Source organism: Anoplophora glabripennis, unplaced genomic scaffold (genome assembly GCF_000390285.2).
Source record: "Anoplophora glabripennis isolate ALB-LARVAE unplaced genomic scaffold, Agla_2.0 scaffold426, whole genome shotgun sequence".
NCBI lineage: Eukaryota > Metazoa > Arthropoda > Insecta > Coleoptera > Cerambycidae > Anoplophora > Anoplophora glabripennis.
In genome coordinates, this window is record NW_019416504.1 from 207,426 (window position 1) to 230,632 (window position 23,207).

General features: G+C 33.3%; 3 protein-coding genes across 3 annotated transcripts; 1 reads left to right on the forward strand and 2 right to left on the reverse strand.

Annotated features, from left to right (window-relative positions):
• The first annotated feature begins 41 nt into the window (after positions 1-41).
• Positions 42-8,816, forward strand: LOC108913337 (DNA replication licensing factor MCM4). Its single transcript, XM_018718877.1, has 14 exons — positions 42-85; positions 139-473; positions 531-703; positions 1,605-1,805; positions 1,859-2,093; positions 2,148-2,390; positions 2,708-2,936; positions 3,001-3,230; positions 3,285-3,514; positions 3,570-3,730; positions 5,415-5,532; positions 5,590-5,831; positions 5,888-6,098; positions 8,651-8,816. Exons 2-14 carry the CDS (start codon positions 140-142, stop codon positions 8,756-8,758), a joined length of 2,715 nt encoding a protein of 904 aa, XP_018574393.1. The 5' UTR covers positions 42-85; position 139; the 3' UTR covers positions 8,759-8,816.
• Positions 8,817-13,249: 4,433 nt separating this feature from the next.
• On the reverse strand, positions 13,250-18,930 carry LOC108913349 (calcium-independent phospholipase A2-gamma). The gene is made up of 8 exons (XM_018718896.2): positions 18,623-18,930; positions 17,603-17,987; positions 17,409-17,546; positions 17,081-17,354; positions 16,826-17,031; positions 14,162-14,353; positions 13,764-13,983; positions 13,250-13,704 (listed from the first exon to the last, which is right to left on the reverse strand). The coding sequence occupies exons 1-8, from the start codon at positions 18,682-18,684 to the stop codon at positions 13,433-13,435; spliced, it is 1,749 nt and encodes a 582-aa protein (XP_018574412.1). The 5' UTR covers positions 18,685-18,930; the 3' UTR covers positions 13,250-13,432.
• A 2,046-nt stretch (positions 18,931-20,976) lies between these two features.
• On the reverse strand, positions 20,977-23,127 carry LOC108913339 (RNA polymerase II-associated protein 3). Its single transcript, XM_018718878.2, has 6 exons — positions 22,960-23,127; positions 22,657-22,905; positions 22,475-22,602; positions 22,203-22,416; positions 21,200-22,106; positions 20,977-21,144 (listed from the first exon to the last, which is right to left on the reverse strand). Exons 1-6 carry the CDS (start codon positions 23,089-23,091, stop codon positions 21,056-21,058), a joined length of 1,719 nt encoding a protein of 572 aa, XP_018574394.1. The 5' UTR covers positions 23,092-23,127; the 3' UTR covers positions 20,977-21,055.
• Between the last annotated feature and the right edge of the window lie 80 nt (positions 23,128-23,207).

The following is a 23,207-nucleotide window of genomic DNA, read 5'->3' on the forward strand; positions in this document are numbered from 1 at the left end:
TTTATTTTATGTGAAGAACTGTATTGTATTTTACTATTTTCATTTTATTAATTTTCACTTGTATATATAAAATATTTTAATTCAGGTAAATAAATATGAGCCATTTATATTTACAAATTAAACTGTTTATTTTTATAGCATGCCTTCTCCAACTGGAAGAGAGACCCCACGAACCCCTCATCAAAGAGGTGACGGTTCAGAGACACCCGCAAGAGACGAGGTACCAGAAACGCCAACTACTGGAACCCCTAGTAGAAGAAGAGCTCAAACCCCAAGACAGGATGTATCTCCAGCGAAAAGTGTAGCTTCTTCGACCAGAACTCCTAGAAAGAGAGCTGCTACGCCTGCAAAAAGTGTCACCTCTTCTGTTGACACTCCTATGCGATGGGGTGCACCCAGAAGAGATGTAGACGCTTTGAGTGAGATACCACCGTCCCCTGCACATAGTTTAGCACCAACTAGTCCTGGTACAGGTTAGTAACTTTATTTCCATATCAAATACAATGTTTCATGTAATTGTGTCGTTTTAGCCCTGGCCATAAGTGAAATTGACTTGAGTTCTCCTCTAAACTATGGCACGCCGAGTTCGTTAGGTTCCATTCGGACCCCGAGGTCTGGTATAAGAGGCACTCCTATTCGAATGAGGCCCGATGTAAGATCTGATAAGAGAATTCGACAGGTTAATGTTGGCGCTGATGCTGCGGTAAGTCAAAAGATTGAAAAACATCTTATTTGGCTATATTTATATGTTTATTTCTATTTTTGTGTCATATAAAGAATTGTATATACTGATAATAGAGTACATCAATCTATTTAAGTTTGAAACAGCGTATGTCCATAAAATTAGAAATACGGTACAAAAGAAGCAAGAGTAAATCGCAGATCTGTTGTTAATCAGTGTGAACCGGTAAAAGTATCTCTTTGACGTTATTTTGCTGATTTTCTCTAATATGTCTAGAGGCCATTTGTCAGAAATCCCTTCCTTTTAGAAAAAAGGATATTAGTAAATAGTGTAGAAAGAGTAAAAGCGATAATTACCTTAACTGGCTTTAAATTTGATATTGCCTTCCTGCAAAGAGGGCACGTGTTATTCCAAGAAGGTTTTTTCCAGTAAGTGTACAGACAATCTAAGCAAAATCCGTGGCCACAATCCGATTTAATAGGTGTAGTAAATCCGTTGAAGCATATGGGACAATCGGTGTTATATATAAAATCTGTACCTGCAATGAATTTTATATTTTGTTTATATATTTATAAAGTCACATACCGATGCTAGGTGCAAGCTTTTTCTTCCTTAAAGACCTTATCATTACATAGATGAAGACCACCGTCACATAAAGACAAATTTGGTTGTACAACGTTACTAAATTTTCTATTTTTTCAATTCTCTGTTGGTCCATATCAGTTAATACATAACAAAAATAAAAATTAACAATTGGGAAAACTTATTAATGCAGTCATTTTGACTTTGACGGAAGTTAATTTTCATTTCAGAGTTTGCCAAGTTTTTGACAAAAGTTTAAATGAGAAATACTTTGTACATTCGTTAATTAATTAAAATTGAAACGCGTTTAATAACAATTTGGTTCTTTAACTACTTACAGCTTGAGGCAATACCAGAAAGTCAAGAATCAGATTCTACCGCACCGCATTTAGTGATCTGGGGCACGAATGTCTCTGTAGCTGAATGCAAAGAGAAATTCAAGCAGTTCATCCTGCGGTTCATAGATCCAAATGCCGACGTTGATGAAAGAACTGACGATATGAATCTCAATGAACCTCTTTACTTACAAAAGCTAGAAGAAGTAAGGATATTGTATTTGAAATGAACGATTAAGCTAATAATTGCTTCTTTTAGATTCATACCTTGGAGGAACCGTTCTTAAACGTAAATTGCGCCCATATAGAAACGTACGATGCCAATTTATACAGGCAATTGGTTTGTTATCCGCAGGAAGTTATACCTACGTTCGATATGACAGTCAATGAGATGTTTTATGAACGTTACCCCGCTGCCGTGTTGGAACATCAAATCCAAGTTCGTCCTTTCAATGCTGAGAAAACTAGAAACATGAGGTCCTTAAACCCGGAAGGTACGCCGTAGCTAAGGATGAATTCTGGTTGATATTTATCAACGTTTGTTTTAGATATCGACCAACTTATAACGATTTGCGGTATGGTGATTCGCTCATCCAATATAATGCCGGAGATGAGGGAAGCTTTTTTCAAATGCATCGTTTGCCAATTTACAACGACGGCAGAGATCGACAGGGGTCGTATCACCGAACCGACTTTGTGCTCCAGCTGTAATACCAATTACTGTTTTACGTTGGTGCATAACAGGTCCCAATTTACCGATAAGCAGATGATAAAGTTGCAGGAGTCTCCAGGTAAATGATTTACAATCTACAATCACGTTTGACTGTCATTTGCGATTAGTAGCAATTACTTTTCAATAAAGCCTGGAATGATTTTTAAAATTACAGTTCTCCGATTTCTAGTATACAATTTTATAAATCAGACTCCCACACCCCGTGTAATAATCAAGTTTAAAAATAAAAATACTAGATGGTGACTTTGTCGTAAAACGCCTGTCATCTTTATACTGTGAACAACAGTGACGGCTACTTTATTGGAGAGTAGTATTTTTATTCCGAATTTTGATGAAGTCATCTGACCGTATAAATAACTATGAAATCTGTTAAAGATGATATGCCGGCTGGCCAAACTCCGCACACCGTGGTTCTGTTTGCTCACAATGATTTAGTCGACGCTGTTCAACCCGGCGACCGTGTCACCGTGACTGGTATTTACAGAGCCCAACCCATGCAGGTGAATCCACGCATGAGGAATATCCGTTCGGTGTACAAGACGCACATAGACGTGTTACATTTCCGAAAAATCGACCATAAGAGGCTCTACAAGGAAGAAGACGGGTAAATTGTAACTCCCATCGTAAACGATATTTGTCGGTTACCTTGTTTCTGTTTTTTTTCTCAGTAAGGACCACCTTTTCACTCCTCAAAGGCTGAAATTGATGGAAGAACTTGCAAAGCTGCCCGACGTCTACGATAGACTGGCCAGGGCGCTGGCACCTTCTATTTACGAGAACGAGGACGTTAAGAAAGGAATATTGTTGCAGTTATTCGGGGGCACCAAGAAGACTTTCGTTTCGTCCGGCCGATCAAATTTCAGGGCAGAAATAAATATTTTGCTGTGCGGTGACCCGGGTAAGACGTAAGAGCTCTAGTTAATATAAAAATACGTTTTAATGTTGATTTTAGGCACCTCGAAGTCTCAGTTGCTGCAATACGTCTACAATTTAGTACCGAGAAGCCAGTACACGTCTGGAAAGGGCTCCTCAGCGGTTGGCCTGACCGCCTACGTTACTAAAGATCCCGAAACCAGACAGCTCGTCCTCCAAACCGGCGCTCTGGTTCTAGCTGACAACGGCATATGTTGCATCGACGAGTTCGACAAGATGAACGATTCCACTCGTAGCGTTCTTCACGAGGTAAGTAAATTGCGTGGGAGCGAGGTTTTGTTGGTAAAATTGTGCTCCTTTTCAGGTTATGGAACAACAGACTCTCAGTATCGCCAAGGCCGGTATTATCTGTCAATTAAATGCGAGAACTTCTATTTTAGCCGGCGCCAATCCAAGCGAGTCGCAGTGGAACAAAAATAAAACTATCATAGAAAACGTGCAGTTGCCGCATACTTTGCTGTCGAGGTAAGTTAAAGCGTAAGGGTCATCCGTTTTTTGAGAGCCGCCAATCAGATCTTGGAATTTGATGACGACTAACTCGCCAAGAAGAATTTTAACTTGTCTTTATTCTGTTTAAAGTTATCGATAAAAGAAAATCAAAAATTTTTTTTTTCACATGGACATTATATTAGTTTGAATTTTTGGATTCAGCACATTATTCTGATTACAGTAATGTGTGATATGATCTAGTTACGTTTTTTTTCATCAAAACATCAAATTATCCATTTTTACAAAGAGTGCTTTAAAAAGAGAACATCCAAGTTGCTTTAAGCGAAATTTTGACAGTTTAGTTTAATTTGAATCGATAGTGTTCAGATAAATAAAATTGCAATTTTATCATCACACGAAGTCAGATATTCTTGAAATTTATTAATAAATAAGTATGTCTCAGTCTTCTTTGTGTAGATTGTATTTTTAGTTGTTTAAACTTTGACGTCAATGAAAATTTAACTGAACTGTCAAAAGTTCGTAGAAAGTAAGAGTTGTGTTTTGTTTTCAAAGCACTCTTTGTAAAAATTGGATAACTTGGTATTTTGACAAAAATGGAAAAGTAAAGACAAAATCATTGTAAAATCAGTTTGGAAAACTGGGAAAACCTGGAATTCTCAGAGAATTTCACAGATCTGCAATTATCATGGAATTTCTCCATAAGAATTTTAAAAAATTCGAATCGTAATTGGTCTTTATTTATAATTTAATACTAATGGATGTCATGATTATTTATTATAAATCTAGAGAAAAAAAAAATTGAATTTTGTGAATATGAAGTGGTGGGTTTTTAATTTTGAAGAAAGAGTTATTCTAATATCTATTTATTTTGTTAAAATTTAAATTACGTTTCAACATACATCCAGTATAAAAAAAAATTTGAAAAAATGTCGGTTCTTATTTCTTTTCAATTGTTCTAAATTGTGGTACATTTATTTTTAACTTCTGCTTCTTATGTTTTTTAAATTTGTAAATTTATGTCGATTGAGATCAGGGCCGGGTGAAACAGAGAAGCAGATGTTTCAGAGGGCATTTTAAGACGTGATTATTAACTTTTTATAAATTTCAGAAATCGAAAATTGCACAAAAATCTGAAAAAAACATTTTTTAACCCCGAATGCGTGCTTTGTGTTTTATTAATTATTTAAAAATCAACAAGTTGAGTAAAAATTTCCCTAACATCGTAGTATGTTTAAGGATTTTGTTAACCATTCCTGTGTCTCTGGCCAGTGAAGAACGTTCTTTTTCAAAATTAAAAATTATAAAAAATTATTTACGATCAACCATGGCGCAGGAACGGTTAACAGACTTAGCCAATCTTGCTATCGAGAAAGATATAACAAATAATTTAACACTTTGTAGTTTCTTTTTTGTTTCTATTGAATATTTTTTATTTTTAGTTTTATTGGAATATCTGTTTTATTTTTTATAAGATTTTTCTTATAGTTTCTGTTTGTTTTTTTATTTTTTTTATAACTTTTTATTAATAAATTTGTTGTAACGGTCGGCAAGCAAATATTTGCTTCAGGTGCCAAATATCCTGGCGCCGACCCTGAGTCAGATAATATTTTTGCCAGCCAAAAATTTCATGTTTTTCCAAAATTACGTAAATTTTTACTTATTTAAAAAATAATTACCGAATACATCGTGAAACTTCCAGATTTGATTTGATTTTCCTAATCCTGGATCCGCAAAATGAGTTATTCGACAGGAGGCTGGCGCGGCACTTGGTTTCCCTCTACTACAAAACAAGAAATGAGGAGGAGGACGAAATTCTGGTACGTTAAAGAAAAACAACCTCGTTACTGTTTAAAAATACGATTTATACATTTTAGGACATGTCTATCCTAAGGGACTACATCGCGTACGCAAAGGAACGGGTGCACCCGAAACTAAGCGACGAGGCCGCCCAAAAACTCATCCAGTCCTACGTGGACATGCGTAAGATCGGCTCGGGTCGGGGACAAATAACCGCATACCCCAGACAGCTCGAATCGCTGATTCGCCTTTCGGAGGCACGCGCCAAGGTGCGTTTTTCGCAGACCGTCGAAATCGAAGACGTGGAGGAGGCATACAGGTAATACTTTACGCGAAGTTTCCCAATCTTTCTTTTGAGCCACTGCTGTGTTTTAGGTTGCACCGTGAGGCCTTAAAACAATCCGCCACGGATCCGCTCTCCGGTAAGATCGACGTCGGCATACTGACGACTGGTTTGAGCAGCGCCGCTCGTAAACGTAGGGCGGAATTGGCGCAGTCGGTCAAGAAACTGATAGAGAGCAAGGGGAAGGTTCCCCTCATTAATTATCAGAAGTTGTTTATGGAACTGAAAGAGTCTTCCAATGTGGTGAGTTCCGAATTTCATTTTTCAGTTTTTATTTTTAATGCTTTGTTCAGGGGTTATTTCTCAAATTTAGAGCTTTTTTATGTAATTTTAAAAAATGTATATTTAAACGGAATACACATTTAATATATTTTTAATTGTTTAAAAAAAATAACAAGGAGATTGAACCATCTATTTATTTCTGTGTATTTTTATTCTTTGCTAACGTTTTAGCAGAATTGCAGTTTCCTTTATGACTTTAGAGAAAAACATTACATACAGTAATGACGACAGTGGAACAAGTTGGTAGATAGGATATTATACAACATGTCCACCTAGTGCGCGTAAGTCCAATATCGGTTAATAAAAGATTTTTTTTTCTACAGAGTTGCCTACTTTCCCGAGCTGCACAAAATGAAAACCAACTTAATTTCTTTAAATGGAAACCTATATTTTTTATGGCATTATCGACCCTAAAATATTGACAGTTTTCGAGATAATCGACTTTTCATTTTTTTTTTCTTATGTTTCGTCACAGAGGGCATCTAATGAAATCATAAAATACAGGGTGTTCTATTTGAAAAAGTCGATATTTTTCAAATTTTAAATTATCAGGTTTGGCACGATTTTTTTTGCCTCCTGTATATCGCAGGTCAACTTTTGATACGTTTTTTGAAAGAGCCATCTTCACTCTTCAGTTCCTGAAAAAAAATAATTTCTAGCTGTCATACAATCATAATTATGTCAATTACTAGAAGTGACGAAACAAAAGAAAAAAAAATGAAAAGTCGATTATCTCGATAATTATCAATATTTTAATAGGGAAAGTCCCGTTAATTTTTCACGTAGAATTCGATAATGCCATAAGAAATATAGGTTTCCATTTAAAAAAATTAAGTTGGTACCTGCCCAGGAAAAACTGAACACCCTGTATATGCAAATATATTTTCATTTTGTGCAGCATTTGTGCAGTAGGTAACTCTGTAGAAAAAAAAATTAAGTAATGTCTTTTATTAACCTAGATATTGGACTTACGCGCACTAGGTGGACACATGTGTATAAAAAAACCATAGAACAAAACATTATAATACAGTTTCATACATTGTTTTTATGTATATAAGATCCTTCTCGGCTACTTTTTTGACTGTCGCTTCTAAATATAATTTTATATATAAAGTTTCTATTATCAAAAAAATTAACAAAAGTAAATGAACACAACCACGATATACAGTGGCCAAGAAAAAAAAAACAGGATATTTGTAATATGCAAAAACATGTCTGTCTATCTCATATATTTGAATATTTGTTGCATTGTTGCCAAGACCACTCTACTCAGGAATTTCATTTATATTTACAAGTATTGTCTGAAGTTATTTATATGTGGCACAGTTTTAGTTTTTTTATTTAATGGGTATTTTGGCATCTGTGAATAAATTTAAAAAATTAATTAAATAAACCATAGCGCCAAAAAAATCTGTCAAGGGTTATTTTTATGCAAAATAGTTTTACCTAACCAAAAATATCACATAAAAAAAATCAGACGAGTAGGTACAACATACACATCACTATATGTACAGGGTGTCCCAGAATAACGTGTACAATGGAAGACCACAGATTCTTGAACTCAAAATAGGTAGATTTAGGATAATTCACCTATATTCGAAATCGCTTCGTTTGGCCGCTAGATGGCCTCAAAGTTCCTGAAAATATTTGAATTTTGTAAATAACTCAATTATTTTTCAAATTAAAACTAGTTGTCATTATTGCCCGAGAGAGGAAAAAGTTATGAACGGATATTATCACCATACATCAATTTTGTAAGATTTACAGGTTTTAAAAAACACTCTGTATAACACCAAAATGTGTAAATTGATAGCAAAAGTCCACACCCCAAAAATAATCAAAATCGATTAATACGTATTCGAGTTATTTACAAAATTCAAAAAATTTTCATGAACTTTGAGGCCATCTAGCGGCCAAACGAAGTGATTTCGGATATAGGTGAATTAGCCTAAATCTGCCTATTTTGAGTCCATAAATCTGTGGTCCTCCGTTGTACATGTTATTCTGGGACACTCTATATATTGCCCACTTCAAAAAGTTGTCAACACTTCAAAGATCGTTCTGTTTTTGTCTTCTGAATTTGTAACTACTTTTCGTTTTTAATTATTTTTAACAATTTAAATAAAGGAAAAATATTTACTACTGTTGTACATTTTAAAATGAACTTATGCAACTTTTAAAAAGATAATAATTTTGATGTTTTCGATTCAAAAAATCCAAAGAACTGGTTGTACTCGGGCATATGCCTGTAATTAATATATTTCAAGACCTGCTTATATTTTGAGTGTGCAACGTCATTGAAGAAGCACTTCTACAATATTTTGTGTAATTAGCATAATTTTAGGCCTACTGTAGTTACGACATCTGAAAGTATCTATTTGTTTCATTTCTTAGTTTTTATTTTTTGGTAATATTTGAATTAGCAGTATGACAAAACTGTTAAAAAATTTTTGTATGCTTCAAAAGGTATTAAATTAGCAGTTTAGCAAATTAGCACAATTTTTTTTTTGTAGATGGTAACCCGTGAGCAATATGAGGATGCGCTGAAGGATTTGCAAGATGACGGGTTGATCGTTGTGATGGGTAAAACTTCGATACGTGTGTGTAACAACAGGGATTAAAGTTTTTTAATATGATTATATCAATAGCTTTAAGTTTTAATTTTATTACATTTTTATGGTAGATCTGAAATAAAATAATTTTTAATATTTAATTTGTCTATGTATATAATATTGATTGTAGAATTTCTCCGTTTCGAAAGAACCATTTGTTTGATGACATTTCGGTAAAATCTCATTTATCATCTTCAGGTCTTCTGCTTCGTGTTACTATGCTCGGCTTCACGCGAACGCGTCAATGTTCAATAACGATACAGTGAATTGTTTTTTGTTTTAATTTCAAGTTTTTATATGTTCAGTGTGATTCACTATATTTTGACCTCCCTTTAACTTGTTTATTTTAAGAGCTTTATAAAAAAATGTGAAATACAAAAGTTGCACGATTTTTTATGAATTTTTCGAAAATGATGGAAGAACAAATGAAGTCCAAACAAAATTGCGGCTGATGCGGCCTGCGTTTTTTAATATTATCTTGCTTATTGTTGACATTGAGAATATGTGAAGCATATTCATTGATTGCTTAAAAAGAAAAAAAAAGCACCGCTGGTAAAAATTTTCAAGGTCAAACGGCTTTATATGAGTGCAAATTTTTAGTTACATTTGCATTACCGAAAAACTGGCGTTCGTGGGAAGGATTTTCATTTAGATTTTATAAAAAATAGAAATATTAGTTCGGCTTATGGACTTTTGCGAACATTAACGTACACCGTACATGTATGTTCAAAAGAATCTTTGTGGTTACGACAACCTCGCGTGACGTTCCCAAAATTGTTAAGTCCCTTCTTATTCCACACGCCCGATTTTACACCCACAATTAAACGCGGCATACAGAAAAGTTTTTTTAAATGAACACTTCCACACGACCACTTATACTCCGAATACCATTGGTTGAAACTTTCGAACATACACGTCTTTTGACTTCTCCTTTTTTCCATATCAAGAGAATAAGAAACATATCTCTCGTAATTTAAAAAATCCTTTTTGTCCTCAATTTTCCATCTGGAAAATGGCGTTTCCAATAAAATACATACTGGATCATACTATTATACAAAACAAATATTAACAAAGAACCGCTATAATCGTACACTGGGCAACGCGTATTGTATAAACTGCTAAAGGCAGGCGGCAGACGATGGGCAATGCTGTTTCAATTTCTGCTTCACTCATTTCCCCCATGCAATAGTCGCTTTGTTGCCATGACAACCGCCGTAAACAACGCTACGAAGAGAATCAGAATACAGACCGTTTCAGTCTGCGTCACTTGCATTACTATATGTTGCATGGTCCGAGGTTGATGTTCACACTCAACAAAGGCAATGTTATTTTAGAAGGCGTTCACCGCACAACTATTCTGTTTATTTCTGCGTATTAAACAATCAAACACAATATATTGTTATGGTGAAGTTATGTGATTTTTTTTGTGTTTATATGAGCGCCAAATTAATTTTAAATTTAGTTTTAGTGTAACCTGTAATTTTGATTTTTAGTGTAGTGTTGGTTGTATACCTTTGCCCTGCTAGCTTTAGACCCTGCTCAGTAGTCGGTTCAACTCAAACTATTATTCTTCCAGAAACCATGCAAACTAACAACTTAAAACAATAGATGTTTAAATTAATTTATTAATATCTATCTGGTATATCAATATTTCAAATTAGAAATGTCACACAAATTATCGAATATTTTTAAGTTCTTACAATGTTTTGACCACTTAAAACAAGAATTTATTTCGATCTGGTTAAATTACTGTATTACTGGTTGCTTTTTGGACGTAATTTATATTTTCTCTTGTAATTTCTTGTTTTAGTATGTTCCTCTTTATATCTAATCTTACTATCTACAAATTTAAATAATTGGCCAAAATTTTTTATGATGCTTGATATATCACTGACTTAAATTTGTTTCAAATGATTGATTTTGAATTTATCAAGATTTTCAAACGAATTTTACTGTTAATTTGTGCACAAACTGTATACGACAATTAAAAAAGTACCTTTTCTTTTATATACGGATTATTTGTTTATTTCCTTTCCTTTCCGGTTTCAATAGTTGTTTGGACACTATCTGCTATACCGTTTTCTGATGAATTTCCTGGGACCTGCCACTGATGCTGCTACTCTGGCCTCTTATTTATCTGGTTTCCTGGACCTCGCCTGTGATTGTATTTCTTTCTCTCGGCTGCTCGCTTTCCGCTGTCTCTCTGCTACTGATGCGTATAATTCGTTTTCTTTCTGCTGCTTCGACTTGTATTCCGGGTTCTTTTAATCTCTTTCTATAAAATTTGACGTTTCTCCCAAATTTTTTTGTAACTAATCAATAATTATTTTTCTTTTCTCACTACCTTGATTTTGGTTTTTCCCCTGTTAAGGTCTTTTCACATATCTGATTCTGCTTTCTATTTACTTGCCGTTTTTTTCTTTTTCACTCACCTCACTTCACTTAACCTTTACACTTGCCCTATTATATATAGTTTCTTAACAATCTGATTTACATTCTACTTCAAAATATTTCTCATTCTCTACTCTTATGTTACTTTTCTATTTACTACTTGATTCCATGTGAATCCCACTTTAATTTTTTGACATTTCTTTGACATATTGATTTATTGATATACAACTTTTTCTTTGAACCTTAATATCTTTTCCTAATTAGTATTATACCATATATTATAACTATTTATAAACGCTAACATTTTAACTTTTATTAGATATCGGTGACTTATGAATTTGAATTATTTTTATTTAAATTTTTTTTTTAACAATTTCTTGGCATATGCTTTATCTGAACAAATTTATAATTAATTTTTTATTTGAATTTTGAAATTTATCCTATTCTAATAAACCGATGATTCCTACTACTGATTCAATACTAACAATAGAATTTTTTATCAAATATTTTCTTAATTTTATAATAACCATTTCAAACCATTATATTTACTGTTTTGTCTTTTAAATAGACATTTGATTTACATTTTGATTTGTTCTCTCATATCTGATTTCATTTCAATATATACCTGAATTACAAAATTTATATAAAATTAATTTTAAATTACACACCCAAATGGAAATTTTAGGTAAAGCAGTGCGTCATCTGATGAGCCGCCACTGCCCTGTATAACTATGCTCAATAGGGAACGTTCTATCCAAATATGTAAAAATATACAGGGTGTTCCATTTAAATTAACAAAGTCAGGGGCCATTTTGTTTGGACTTCAATTGTTTTTCAACTATCATTTTTGAAAAATTCATAAAAAATCGTGCAACTTTTGTATTTCACATTTTTTTATAGCTCTTAAAACAAAAAAGAGAAAGGGAGTCAGAATATAGTGAATCACCCTGTATATTATAAAAAGCATGTACACGAATCAAGAAAGAATTGATATTGCTAGAGCCTACTTTTTATCAGGAGCAAAGAAAACTATATGACATAGATTACATCGACTTATAAGTACCGAAAAAGAAAATGTTTTGTCAGATTAGTTCAATTAAGAGACTATGGGATCCTTGAACTAGAAATTTTAAATGCCGTGGAAGAGGGTCCTAGTACCAGTACTCGAAGAGTTGCCACAAAATCTTAAGTAGGTTTATCTGATTTGGAATTGACGAACAAAATATAAAATTCATAAAAAAATTTATAATTTTTCACGATTTAGTACAGTCTTATGAGAATGCAGATTTTTTTGGTCTTCCCACTTAGAATGCGCAGCAATTGACAAACAGTTTTAACAGCAACTTGTATAAATAGGAAACCGATATCTAAGGAAGCGTATGACAGCTTGTAGTAATAGATTAGGTACTTGTAAGATACATAATTTATATTTATAATAATTCTCCTTCAAACTGTTGTCGTTGACTAACTTAACCTCTAAATGCGTGATAGCGGCAACGTCGCGGTCTCGACGTAATGTATTATTTGAAATTTGCAGGTGTCCAAACAAACAGAATGATCGAACAGGAGCGAACGAACGCCGAGCCGAGCGCGCCTGCCAAGTACAACGTTGCCAAATCTAAAGGCTTACTACTTTAGTCACTAGCAAATTTACAGAAACTTTCAATAGATTTTAGACGTACCTCCATACCTGATAAACCTCCGTAAATGTTAAAGTTATAAAAATCAGGTTAGCAAACAGATTATTTTGTGTATTTCATTTGTCATTATTGATTACTACATGAGTTTTCTGTTGGATTACTTGTTAAATATTGTTTCATAGTTTATCTTATTTAAAGGAATTAAACTTTTGTAGGACAGTAGAGCTCATGGTGAACACCCACTCAACAAAATTTACGTGGCAAACCTCACGGCGAGTGGTGTGGAAATTTGCATTTTAATAGCTTTTCCTTTAAAAGTTAGATTTGACAACATTGCACAGCCGTTTGCAATTGTGCATGCTCTGCGACTGAAGCGCTCCCTAGTTTGAGGTTACACTAGCTTGTCCAGCGGTGGGATAAGAAAAAAGAACCTAACCTATTTTCAGTTTGAGATGAAAAAATGCTACAATTAAAATTTTAATATAAAAATATATTTATAAAATTATCACAATGTGTAGAAAGTACGACAAAAATCGTTTATAACATATACTTCTAAGCTAATCACAGTGGTTTCATAAATAGTATCACCCATTTTTTAATGTTAGAACTTACATCGCTTGTAAAAAAGGCACTTAAACGTAAAAGTTAAGCTTTAAAAGCCCATGTTCGATTTAAAACCGTGTATTTCCTTTTGCAGGCTAAACCAGTCTACTAGTTTCTGCGTCCGAGACTTCGTCATACTTAGAACTTTCGCCGCGTCTTGAAACTTGTCCTCGTTCCTCCTCAAATACATCAACGCGTCCCTTTTCAGCTGTTCCAGTTTATTCGGGTCGATCTCCGCCATATCTAACATATCCGTTAGGTAGGGATTGAAACGGTAGTAAACGTTGGGAGGGAGCAAATCCGACAGCATCGTATGAACGCCTGAAATTAAAAGAAAGCTTTGAATATTGACTTTGGATTAAAATTATTCGTCTATATACCTTCCGTGTCGGTCGCGCTGTCTAAAATGGCAAGAAACTTCTTTTTCCACGATGAGTTACTGATTGCGGTAGTCGTCAACTCGGCGGAAGCATCTATGGGATTGGGGGCGGTTCTGCCGGTTCCGAATGACACGATACATTGGATTGGGGTCGTAGGCCATAGCAGTTTCGCCTCGTGAATAGCAACAGATGTGGGATTGTTTACTAAAATACCCCCATCCTAAAAACAGTAAGTTCTGCGTTAATCTCTAGAGTTTTTGCTGAAATTAAGATAAAGAAACGGTGGAAACGATATACAGAAGATTTACGAACGTACTCAGTTCATACATTTATTTGCTTAAAAGTTGATTACTTTTTCTAAATTGAGCAAACATCGCTTTATTTTCAAACATATTTACCTGATGGAGCATATTTCCTATCCTGTACTCTTCGAAATAGGTAGGTGCAGCCGCCGAGGCCCTTACGGTTTCCCAAACGGCGTGGTTGTGCCCTCCTATGTACTGCGATTGCACTTTATAAGGCAGGGCGTAATTCCTAAAGACGTACGCTGCCAGACGTGACTGATTGACCACTGCTGACACCGCACAGAACTAAATTGAAATAAATTACACAATTATTAAAAAATATTTATTGTCTGTTAGTATTAATTAAATCATTGGGATTTTGTATGTCATTAAATATGTTATGAATGATTCTATTTATATTTCTGACCTTAGATAAGTGATTAAGTATCATATAATTAATCACAATCACTTGTTCTGTGTTATAAAAATTCAAAACAAACACTCCAGGCATATTTACTGTTTTGTTGACTATGTTTTAAACGTGGGAAGCGTTAACACTCTAGAAGTTTAAATCTTACATATTTGAGTTTGTTTGCACATCGCTATAAAAATTTCAAGTAGGCACCTTATCAGGTTTATTTTGGCAGAATGACTTGCAAGAAATGTGGAGACATAAAAACGTGCAAACATTATAAAGAAAAATGAAAACACATACGTGGATTCTACCAAGTAAATACTATTTTTAACAAACAATGAAAGACTTTCTCAATGCCAAAAAGTAGCACATTTCTCAGCTGGTAGATTATTTTTAGAAATCGCCTCATATACAAGTTTAATGCGCTTTCCTCAGTACCTCTACACAATGCAGACCTTCAAATTTTTTTTTTTAAGAAAAAACATCATATACATATCGCATTCGCATATTAAAAAAGCAGGAAATATCTTTAGGTTGTTAAAAATGAAAAATCTCCTACATAATTTGTACAGTGGCGGCTCGTCAGGTGACGCAAGTGACGCACTGCTTCACCTAAAATTTCCGTTTGGTTGTGCAATTTAAAGTAGAGGGTGGAAATTGGAGATAGGGGTGAAAATGCACCCCTTCCAGTTTTTTAATTGTAGCTCGAAAACGAAGTAAAATTTCGCTATAATTCATAGGAAAAATTATTTAGAGAATTGAATTTCCCATGGACATAGATTTTTAAAAAATTTAAAAGGAAAATTTTATGCAAAAAAATCATTAATAAACAATTTGAAAAAAAGCAAAATATTCAATTTTCTGATTTTTTTTACTTTTTTGCCTCTAGTTTTTTTTGAGTAAAGATAGGTATAGGCATACCTCATACAAAAAAAGAGTAGATAAAATTTCCTTCAAAACAAGAGGTTGTAGGGTATTTTTGGATGAAAATTGACCGATATAAGGCCGCTCAAACATTCAATTTTTCGATTTTCGTCGCGTTTACTCTTATACGTTTTAATTCTCATTTTTTGCAAAAAAGGAAGGAAATAAGACGTTCAAGGATTTTCATCACGACTTGTTCGAAGGGTCATTAAAAATAAAAAAACCGCGGGGTGCTATTAAATTAGAGGGTTGAAATTGAAGAAAGGGGTGAAAATGCACTTTTGCAGTTTTTTAAATATAGCACGAAAACTAAGCAAAATTTCGGTATAGTTCATAGGAAAAATTTTGTAGGGAATTGAATTTCTCATCGAAATGGTTTATTTAAAAAATGTAAATGTAAATTTTATGCAAAAAATCGTTACTTAACAATTTTAAAGAAAGCAAAAAATTAGGTTTTTTGATTTTTTTACTTTTTTAATAATTTAGTAAAAACTTGAGAATTTAAGTACAATAAAGTTTATTAATAATGTATATACAGTGTGTCCACGGATGGAGTTGACAAAAGGAGACTCTTTTGTTTTTGACATTATCGAAAAATGTTTCTCTTTATAAAAAGTTCTGACCCACGAAAAAATGAGGTTGTCATACAAACATCTTAGATTGATATACAGGGTGCTCATAAATTATAAAAACACGAAAACACTCAAGAAAGAAGTACCATTATTCATTATTTTACACATTTTTTTTTTAAATACAAATCTGTTTATAACCTCAAATAATGTCCTAATACAAATTCTAAAATCAAAATTTCAATTTGTTTTCGAGCTACAATTAAAAAACTAAAAGGGGTGCATATTTACCCCTATCTTCAATTCCCACCGTGGTTTTTTCATCTAAATGACCATTTGAACGATTCATGTAATAAAATATCTTGAACGTCATATTTCCTTTTAAAATTCTGTATTCATTCCTGTCTATAAAGTCAGGCGTGTGGAATAAGAAGGGATTAAACAATTTTGGGAAGGTCACGCGAGGTTGTCGTAACAACAAAGCTTCTTTGGAACATACACGTACGGTGTGCGTTAATGTTCCCAGAAGTCCACAAGCCGAACTAATTTTTTATAAAATCTGAAAATCCTTCTCACGAACATCAGTTTTTCGGTAATATTGCAACTAAAAATTTGCAAATTCATTTAAGTTAGACTATGAAAATTTGAAAATTTTGCCAACGGCGCTTTTTTTTTCTTTTTAGTTAATCAATGAATATGCTTCACCTATTCTCAATGTCACGAGCCGCCACTGAATTTGTATCACTCATAAATATTGATATGCACAAAATTATGAATCAAATCCAGTAATTACATTTCCAATTACAAATATTTTTGTTTTAAAACTTGCACGTTTGTATAAACATTTTTTTAATCGCATATAACACTGACCTTTGGTACTTCCAAATTCCTTCGGGTTTCTATGAGGCTTCTATTGTCCCATTGCGCTTTCAGCAGTTTCTCCCACAACGCCGTATCATAATAGGAATGACTCCAAACCAAATTGCTCGTTCCCTTTATTGCGGACTGTGAAAAAATCTGTGTGCTGATATTTTTATAAATTTCTGCCGTCTCATCCAACGTGTTTTGTCTTAAACCTAAAAACAGTATTATTAAAAGAACAAGCTATTTATATAAATACCCTACCAATTAGTGTAGCTATAATTGCTCCAGTGCTGACGCCGCAGATAAAATCAAACATTTTGTATATTGGTTTGCCGGTGAGCTCTTCTAACTTACGCAGCATTTCTATCACTAATATACCCCTAACACCACCTCCGTCGATGGACAGAATGCGGATACCGCTCCCCGGGACGGGGTCTGTATGTCCCAGTAAAGCAAATGCCTCGTTTACGGCTTCTAATACAATTTGGTCGGTTGTGGTTTTACGAATACGTAGCAAAATACGTATAGCACCATCCTAAGAAAAATGCATGTTAAAAATGTATCTATGTAATGTTTCTTTATAAATTACCTTAACAGCATTGTGTTTTTCTTCTGGATGTTGCCTAAGATGATCTATTAATTCTTCGATCTTTAATAATCTCACTGGTGCATCTTCTGCGAGATTTAATGAAGATACTATGATATTTGTTTGAGATAAAACGGTTTCCTAAAAAAAATACACATATTTACCTATATAATTATCATCAAAATGTGGTAATATACCTTAGATGTAAGCCTTTTGGAAATTTTCCATTTCGGTATAACTTCTTTTTTTTCTTCTGGCTTACCATTCACTAATTCGTTTAAAATATTTGGTAAGGATATCTTGCCTTGGTCCTGATTTATTTCCGTCATTTCCAAATTTCTTGATATACCCACACTTATAGAACTAAAATATCGAACAAGATCACTGCCATACGATTTAGCGTTGATATTTTGTAGGAGTTGAGCAAATTCTTTATTCAATGCCGTTTCAATAGTTTTGTCAGCGGTGAACTTGGAAATATAGGATTTCAATTCGTTGATTAATTTCCATTGGCTCAAAACGATATTTTTGGTTTGCATTTTAGTAGCATCTATTGCATTTGATGATCCTGTATTCATATGCCTGAAAATATGTTAATACTAGATACACCTTTTCAAAACGTCTTGAATTAAATAAAAAAGGAGTATTATCTTTGTATAATTTGTAATATTATCTAGATGTAAAAGCATTCTTAAGAATGAGAATGATAAATATAAACTAATTTACAGCTGATTTTGACAAGAATTTCTGATTTCTCAAACCAAAAGATATCATAATTTCCATTTTATAGAGTAACCATAATTTATTAATCATTCACACACAGTTTGATAACATCTAACAAATAAATATAAGTAATTTAAAAATTTATAAATAAATAAAATAAGCAAATCTATTGACGTCATAGAATTGTGCAAACTTGGACTTCTTGACTTGAATTGCTATTCATGGAATCTTGAACTACTACATTTTAGAACTACTAATCGAGTAATCGAGCGCCCTAATTGAATCATTTCAAATCATTCAATTGCATCATTTATGTGCATCATTCAAATTACATAAGTAAAAATAAAAATAATGAGTACGTTGCTCCACTCACGTAGTGCCAATATAAACGTGACTACTAGCACCTATTAGTAATAGCTAATAATAAGTAATAAGCAAATATGTAAATAGTGGACAAAGGTATAAAATTAATAAGTGGAATAAAATATAATTACCTTTTTGGTATCACAGACACGCATCTTCTACAGTGCGATATATTTTTAGTTAAAGATGTCATTTAGAATACTCAATTAATTTGTGTTTCACTAAATTCTTTGAGATAGTGGCACTTTTCACCTTATAGCTCTTTAGATATCTACAAATCCGCGGTTAAAAACAAACTGAGATGAATTCAATAATCGCCCCACTGATATACGTGTAGGAAGTAAACAAGTTTGTTATGCTACTGCGATGCGATCAAATACGTACGACAGTTTAAAATAAGCACATTAGCTGATTTAGAATTTAGCAGTAAGCGCGAATGTAAATGATGTCGCTTCATATCGTCTGATGTTGATGATCCCGCCCCGCAAATCATGCCATTTTCATTCAGGGAAAGTGATACGACATACGCGACACGTGTTCGCGAAGACGCGTAGCTTTCTATAAAAATAGCAGCGAGTTTTAAATATACCTACCTGTCGTAAAGTATGAGAAAAGCAGTAGCACAGCATATATAATTGTTTAATTTGCTGTGGCAATAGTAATTACGTTATGTACGTTCATTATAAATGCAAAACAAAAGTTATCATAGATAATGGATCAAGTAATTTGTTGTTATTCTAAAATATCTGCAGAGATATTTGTACCTATCTTTTTTTATTACGTACCTACCTAAATCTTACTTCAACGCATTATTTATTTTTATAGAAGACGCAGTGCAATAAAAGTAGTAAACAAACTTATTTAATACCTACCTAGGTGCACACGTGTATCTGAAAAAACATATTTATTTGTCCTGAGAATGTTATGTTATCGTTATTGTGAATCTTGTAAATATACAACATGAGTCAGATAACGTCAGATAACGTGGGACTCGTGCATGAACTTTTTCGGGGAGGGGAACATTTTTGAAAAAATATTCCAAAAATGCATCGTCTTAAAAATCGACAGGTTATGTTAAAATAATACCTACCTATCAATCACACGGAATATGGATATAGTTTAAACAATTCTATAAGTTTATTTACAAATATCAGGAATAGATTTTTTTTAAACTTGATTTTTGATAAAAAAAAATAACACCATGGTATTATTTAACGTCCCCTAAAATAATTGTTTATCAAATTAAAGAAAAAATACAAAATACAATTTTGTGGTGAAGTCTCTAAGATGCCATGAATTAAGGAACAGTTGATTGGAGTATCAGTAATAACTATTTAAGTATTTAACCAAAACATTTTTCCTTGAAATTTGGTACACAACGAATTTGGGGGACGTAGAATTATTGTAGTCTAATTTTTTCAATAGAAAAATGCCTCGCATAGTTTTCTGAAAATGCACTTATTATAGTGGGCCATGCCCTATATTCCTACTGTGTTCTGTTTTTAATTTTGATGATACTCTAGATACGCACAACAAAGTTCTATCTTTCTTGCATTTTTTGAAGTTTTTCAGCGCAAATAAAAATATTTTTTTCTCAAATTTAGTAGGTAGGTACACAATTATTTTAGGAGAGGTAGAATATTGCTAAAGCATTATTTTTTTTAATGAAAATACTTGGATTCTAAGTTACCCTTAATATATTTTTCTGAAAAATTGATCTATACCGGCCGTCACGAAATTATTGCAAAAAAATGTCTTAAAAATTATTAGTCGGTCCGCTAGAAAGCCATCGATTTAGAAACTTTTTTCGTGAAACGCAATGTTTCAGAGAAATATGGCAAAATGTGATTGAATGCATATTGTGGATTCGCTATTTTTTTTTCGATAATATTGCGTTTTGCGGAAAAAATATTAGGAGTCAAAAAAGTTTCTGAATTTAATGGCTTTCTAGCGGTCTAATAATTTTTAAGAAATTCAAATATATGACCAAATTTTCTTGGCTTCAAAGACAAGGGGGACTACGAAAAAGTGTCTCAAGAGGGTTCCCCACCAAAAAGGTTAGAACTATGAGATTTCACATGTCATAAAAACCCCTGTGTAGCAAATTTAGTGGTTTTCGTACAACACGGATCTGACATGAAAAAAGACTATTCTTAGGGGCGGATTTCAGGGGGCTCTAACTCCAGAAGAGGGTGGCGCTTGGTAAAAATAAAAAATGCGGCTCTTAAGAACACGTTACCAAATTTGGTGCAATAAATTCGGGACACCCTGTATAAAAAATTATAGTAGGCCAGACGTTAATGACAAAGGAAAATCAATAGTTGCATTACACAAAAAATAGCATTACTTGATTCTACCAACTTAGTTTTATCGTTTTTTTTGCAGTTATGGATTTTCTATAGTCCATTTGTCTTAAATTAATTAAATACTCGTGAAGGACAATATCCATAAAACAAGAAAATGCAACGATTTTTGAAATATTTATTTGAATAAGAACTTATGAAAAAAATTAAACATCCTAAGTAATATCGATAACTATTAAAAAAAATGATTAGAATGAAGAACTACAATTCGTACTTCTCGATCAATCTGTCAACGTCTTCCTTATTCTTCTGTTCGACTTCCTTTACGTAATCAAATATTTTCCAGAGATCTGAAAGAAATTTGAAAAACTTTTGATTTATGTAAAGGTGAATGTGACGACTTACTTTTTTTATCCGACGAAGACATAAACATGGTGAACGTTCCGAACCGTTTCACTTGCGTGAAGGAATCCAAAATATCGAAAATGGGATCTTTATTTTCAATGAAGTGTTTCGCCAGCACCTCCAAAATCCCACTAAACACGTGGCTCTCCAGCGAATTCAAGAAAATTCTCGGGAAATCTTGTGGATCGATTTGTTTCAAGTACTCATATTTTTGTGCCGTATCCTTTAAATTTTTCCAAATCAAGTTGAACTGTACCGAGGTTTTCGGTTTTACAAATTCAGTGTTTGTCTTCTCATCCGCTGCTTTTTTGTGTTCGTTACTTATGCTTATATTGGAAGTATTTTTCACTGCTTTACTTAGCGCTGAAAGTTGACTGGAGAAATCGGGAGGTTTCTTTTCAATAATTTTAAAATCGTCGCTTTTAATCGAGGGTGACGGTTGATCAGGTCTCGGAAAAGCCGTTGAATGGTCCGATTTTTCCGAAACCTTCTCAGTTTGCCTCCTCTTAAATGCGGAAACGTCTTTCTTGGCACCACATCTATCTTCTTTAAAGGTAGAGATGTCTTTCACGGTTTCTGATTTCTCCTGCTTTTCGAATACGTGTTGTTTGATCGCATCGGGCTCAGATTTTACAGATGTTATACTTTCTGTTACACTGTTGTCTTTCTCGATGATTTTAATTCTTTTTAGTGGTTCTTTTGATCGTAAATGAGGTGGTTTCTTTATCGGTTTTACTAATATGATATTATCTTCTTCCAACCAAGATGAGACCGGTTTACTTGTGTCAAATACATTTTTAAAATCAGTATTTGTTGTATCGGTAACAGGAGGTACTATCGGAAGTTTGCTTACGTTAGATTTATTTCTAGAAGCAGTGAATTTTGAAATGGGGCGCTGATCTAATACCTACAAATTTGGATACTTATCGAATAATTTTCAATTTTAAACAAAATATTAACACAATTTCACAATATGCTATCGTGATGTTAAAGCTAAACTTACGTTATCAGGTTTTCCAAGCTTCTTTCTTAATTTTTCTAATGCTTCCCTCGATTCTTTATTTTTTGGCTCCAATGCAAGGACCTTTGAAAGATCAAATTCAGCATGTTCTAATTTGTTTAGTACCTCTCTAGCAGCGGCACGCCTTTGATAGGCCTTCACGTAAGTTTTATCCAATTTTATTGACAAAGTACAGTCTCTTTCTGCTTCTTCAAAGCTACAATAAATATAATTAAGTGATTTTAAACACATTACTTCAATAAAAATAAACATACTTGCTCTTCTTTAAGTGACACAATGCACGGTTTGCATAAAAAATTGGGTCATAAGAGTAATATTGGATAGCCCTACTATAACATTTAATAGCCTCGTCCCATTTCTGACTCTTTACAAATTTGTTTCCCTAAAATATAAATGATTGTCACATACATTTTTTCTTAACATTAAGCATACCCACTTTTTCCTTCTCGATTATGGCTAAATCCTGCATATTATCGTTACATTCATCGGTTAACTCAGAGTCTTCATTTATATCGTCTTCCAATTTATTACATTCTGCATCTGCATCAAATTTATCCCAAGCGCCGTAGTCTGTAATGCCTATTTTTGTTACAGGTTTCTTCGGGACTTCCTTCTTTGACTTCTTAATACTTTTATCGTGCTTTTTTATTTTTTTATGATCAGAATTATTTTCTTGTGACGTTCTCTAAAATAAGTAGTTTTTTGTTTACTTTGAATTGTTTTTTGAGGTTATACGCACCTCGCTGTCACAATTTTTTAAAGCTTCCTCTTTTCGTTTCATCTCTTCTCCCCAGCTTTTGAGATCCTTACAGAAATCTTGCAAATCTGATGCATTTTCTTGTAACTGTTTTCGCAAAAGTACGGGATTCATTTTCAAATGACTTACCTATTTGTTTTGATTTTTTAATTAATTTGGATTTGGAATTTGTCAGAGTTGCCAAGTTAATGTTTTTTTATATCTTAATTTAAAAGTTATCTTAGAAATTA